Source organism: Psammomys obesus, unplaced genomic scaffold, assembly GCF_907164565.1.
Source record: "Psammomys obesus unplaced genomic scaffold, mPsaObe1.curated_primary_1811, whole genome shotgun sequence".
Classification (NCBI taxonomy): Eukaryota; Metazoa; Chordata; class Mammalia; order Rodentia; family Muridae; genus Psammomys; species Psammomys obesus.
The window spans coordinates 24,500,171-24,504,042 of NW_026596117.1; the positions used below are offsets into that span (position 1 = coordinate 24,500,171).

Consider the following 3,872-nt stretch of genomic DNA (forward strand, 5'->3'; position numbering starts at 1 on the left):
GCCGGTGTTGTGGGTGGGGAAAAGGAGCAAGGGACAGCCTCAGAGAGGGTGCCGCGACTAAGCCAGCGCTCAGGTATCCCCACCCTTTAAAGCTCCCGGCGTCCACCTGGGGGTGAGGGCGGACCCCCGAGGCTTCAGCCGGTTCTCCATCTATCGCTCATTGACCCGGGGGGGGGGGGGAGGAAGACGGGATTAACGTTGCCTGACAAAGGCCTAGTGGTACGGCATGAAACAGGGCGTCGCGTGGAGCAGGTCTTTGGGCAGGCCAGGGAAGGAGAAGAGGGGGTCGCCGGGGCCGTAGGCGAAGTCTTCCGAGGCCGAGGGACTGCTGGGGTCAGAGAGCGGCGATGCTACAGTGGCGCAGGGGGAGGCAGCGGCCCCGGAGCCCCAGGACTCCGTGTCGCTAGCAGGGCTCGGCGGGGGCCCGGCCAGGCAGGGGACACACTGCGGGGGCAGGAGACGCTCCCGGGCACCGCCCCCGGGGAGCCCTTGATCTGCCAGGCGCAGCGTCTCAGCCAGGGCCCAGATGTAGTTGTAAGCGAAGCGCAGGGTCTCAATTTTGGTGAGCTTGGTGTCGTCGGGGAACGAGGGCAGCACGCTGCGCAGCGCGTCCAGGGCGGCGTTGAGGTTGTGCATGCGGTTTCGCTCGCGGTCGTTGGCCTTGACCCGACGGCTCCTCCGCAGGGAGTGCAGCAGCGCCTCGGAGCGCACCCGGGCGCGACCCCGCCGCCGTCGCCGCTCCTGCTCTTCGTCCTGGGCGCCGGGGACGGCGGAGGAGCCGGTGGGCGCGCTCCTGCGGGCTGGCACGGACAGCCCCGGGGTGGGGGCCGCGGCCCGGGGCCTGGCGCAGTCCTCGTCGTCGGTGAGGAGGCTGGACGGGTCTCCGCCGCCGCTGGCGCTGCCGTCGAGCTCGGAGAGGCAGGGCTCCAGAGGGGCCGGCATGGTGGCAGCGCGCGGGAGCGACAGGAGGAGCGACGGACAGGAGGCTTGGGGGTGAGGGGGGGTGGCGGCCCTGGGTGTGGGCCGAGGGCACCGCTGTCTGGGCGCACTTACGTCCGACCCGGGGCTAGCCGGTGGCCCCGTGGCAGGCGTGAGGGCCCGGGGAGGTGGCGGGGACTCAGGGGGTGGGGTAGGGTGGGGATGGATGGATGGATGGATGGGCTTGGCCTCGTCGCCTCGCCTCGCCTGCAGGGGCCACGCGCCCGGCCGGTCTCCCGAGTGATGTCGCCGGCGATCAGATCAGCTCGTGCGAGCACGGAGTGTGTGGCACACGACCGGCCTCAGGACCCCTTTAAGTACGGAGCGCAACAATGAGAGCCACCCCCCCCCCCACCTCCCCGGCCACCTCCGCCCCCGAGGCGGCCCCGGGTGAATGGAGCGAGGCGGCAGGTCAGCCCCGTGCGGCGCCGGCCTATCTGCATAATTTATGCTCGCGGGGGGTCGCCCCCGCCCGCCCGGCCCCCCTCCTGGAGCGTGCCCGTAATTACCGCCGGCCAATCGCTTGCCCGGCCCCGCTCGGGGGGGGGGGGGAAGGGGAGCGCGATCCAGCCAGGGAGACAGGGGCGGGGGCACGGCGGGCGATTAGCGGCCGCCCGAGGCACACTCCTCCCTGGGCAGCGCCCGCGCCTCTAGCCGAGGTGGGAAGGGGGGTGGGGTGGGGGGATGCGCAGCCCTGGCGGACAGTGGGAGCTGGGCGGGCGGGTTCGCATCCCCTCTTCTGCTGTTGAGGGCGCGCGTGAGTTCGAGCGAGCGTTTTTTCCTCTCCTCTCTCCGAGCCACCTCCTGTCCCTTTATTTAGACGAAGGGACACAAGCGTGGCGCTGGACGCTGATGTTAGACGGTGTTCGTAGGTCCCCGGGCAGGGCGGTTTTGAAACCATGAGAGTTGCCGGAGGGTCGCGCTCTCCCCGTGTGACTACCACACGCGAGGGAGGGCCAGAGAGTAGCCGCAAGTGTCAGGCAGGGGTAGGTGTCCCTGCGTCGCCAAGGTTAGCGAAGAAAGGAGCAGGAGGAGTCGCTGAAGTAACGGTTAAATGAGTTCCCAAACCGGGCTGGGTCTCGGGGCCCCACTCCCCCTGCCCACCACCGGGTACCCCTCCTCAAGTAGCAGAGGTGTGCCAATCCCCTCTTCTCGGAAACCTCGCTCTCTCCATTTCTGAGGATCCTCCTGCGCTGCCCGGTTTGGACTGGTGCCCGCCTCAGGGGCCCACCCCGGTCCCGGCTGGCTGGCTAAATGACTTAGCTTCTGTCCCAGAGAGGGCAGCAAGCGCACAGTGGGGTTCCATCCCCACCCCTCTGCCCATTCGGCTCTGAACTTCCCTCTTCCTACAGGGTGTCCTCATTTTGCAGGTCAAGAGTTATTTTCCTGTTTGCTAGAAAGCAACAGAGTCCCTCTCCCCCCCCCCCCCCCCGCAGCCTCTCAACTGCACTTGACAGGAAATGTTCAGTAAGGAACAACTCTGGACTGTGGGGTCGGGGGATTAAAAACAAAAGGAACACGCTGAGGTCCCTCTTCAAACGTGATATCTGAGTGGTGGCCTCAGGCCTCGTGCCTGGCCTGCTGTCCTCAGGGGGGCTTTTCTTGGGACACCAGCGCCTTGGGGGCGAAGGCACAGCCTCTTTGCCAATGGCTAACCCTCACCCGGTGGCTCCTTCCCTCTGCAGCTGGTATTGTAGTTACAACCTAAGCAGAAAGCTAGGGCACAGTTATAGATGAGGGCTTGAGGGGTTTTGTGAGAAGCGACAGGAAGCGGCTGTAATCAGATTATGCAAGAAAGAGTAATTGTTGACAGATCCTGGGGCATCCCAGGAGCCCAAGGGCTGCTGGGAGTTGTGCAAGCAACAAATAGCTCTGGGGAAGACCCTGCCTCGTGCCTCCTTCTGTCCCCTGTGACAGCCTCTGGTGGTCTCAGTACACCAACTCTAGCCTGGTCCTGGCTCTGTATCTGTTTCTTTGCGCTTCCATAGACATAACCACAAAGTGGGCACATTAAATCTACAGAAGATGGCCCTTCTGAGGCTCTGAATGCCAGAAGCCCAAATCCAAGGTGCCAGCGTGCTTAGCCCTTGTCCGGAATGTCCTTGTCATAACTATAGCTGTCCATCTCTGCCTCCTGTGTTCACACAGCCTTCTCTGTGTCTTCTTAGAGAGTTGCTGAACTCATGGCACTGTTTAAATCCAGGGTGACTCCTCAGCTAAGGTCACATTCTGAGGCTTTGGGGGCCTGCCGTGGAAATTATGATGGCCCCTTTCTAAGTCTGACCAGCAGCTTTGGAATAGACATCTGTCAGGATTCTGGCTGCCCCAACTCTTGAAGTACCTTCCTACTGGAGGCTTTCAGAGCATGAGAATTCACTCTCCTGCTCTGTTTGACAATTAGGCCACACAACTTAAAGTTCAGTTGGTCAAACTGAAATTTGGGCTCTGAGCTAGTGACATTTTAAAGGTCACTTGAATGATGGCAACAACAACCCGGGAGAGCTATTGGCCACTAGTTAAGGAGGTGTTGAGGGAGGAGATAGTAGGCCTTGACTGCCCTGTGGCATTTTTCTCCCTGTTTCTCTTCTAGGCTTACTCTCCTCCTTCCCCAGACTGTTGAAGAGGTCTGCCGAGTGGGGCTTCTGAGCTCCTGTTTGCCAGGTTAGTGTCTGTGGCTTAGCAAGCAAATCGGGGCCCATTGCCAAAGCTAGACACCTGCGCTCATTTCATCTGGAGGCAACCTAGACAAGGCGACTGTTGTATTAAGCCTGGGCTTCCAGGCATTGGGGGTGACTGGCTGAGTGAGGCACTGACTACTAATTGCTGTTTGGTGGGGCTCAGCGCTAATAGAACCCACGGAGATTATTTCTTCAGTCCCTGGACCTCATACCCAG

At 62.4% G+C, this 3,872-nt stretch overlaps 1 protein-coding gene across 1 annotated transcript; it reads right to left on the minus strand.

The window, feature by feature from the left end:
- Nucleotides 1-213: 213 nt before the first annotated feature.
- Neurog1 (neurogenin 1) lies at nt 214-942 on the minus strand. Its single transcript, XM_055629159.1, has one exon. It carries the CDS (start codon nt 940-942, stop codon nt 214-216), a length of 729 nt encoding a protein of 242 aa, XP_055485134.1.
- Between the last annotated feature and the right edge of the window lie 2,930 nt (nt 943-3,872).

Coding starts and splice junctions, on each gene's coding strand:
- Neurog1 (XM_055629159.1), bottom strand. CDS start 942: ATGCCGGCCCCTCTGGAGCCCTGCCTCTCCGAGCTCGACGGCAGCGCC.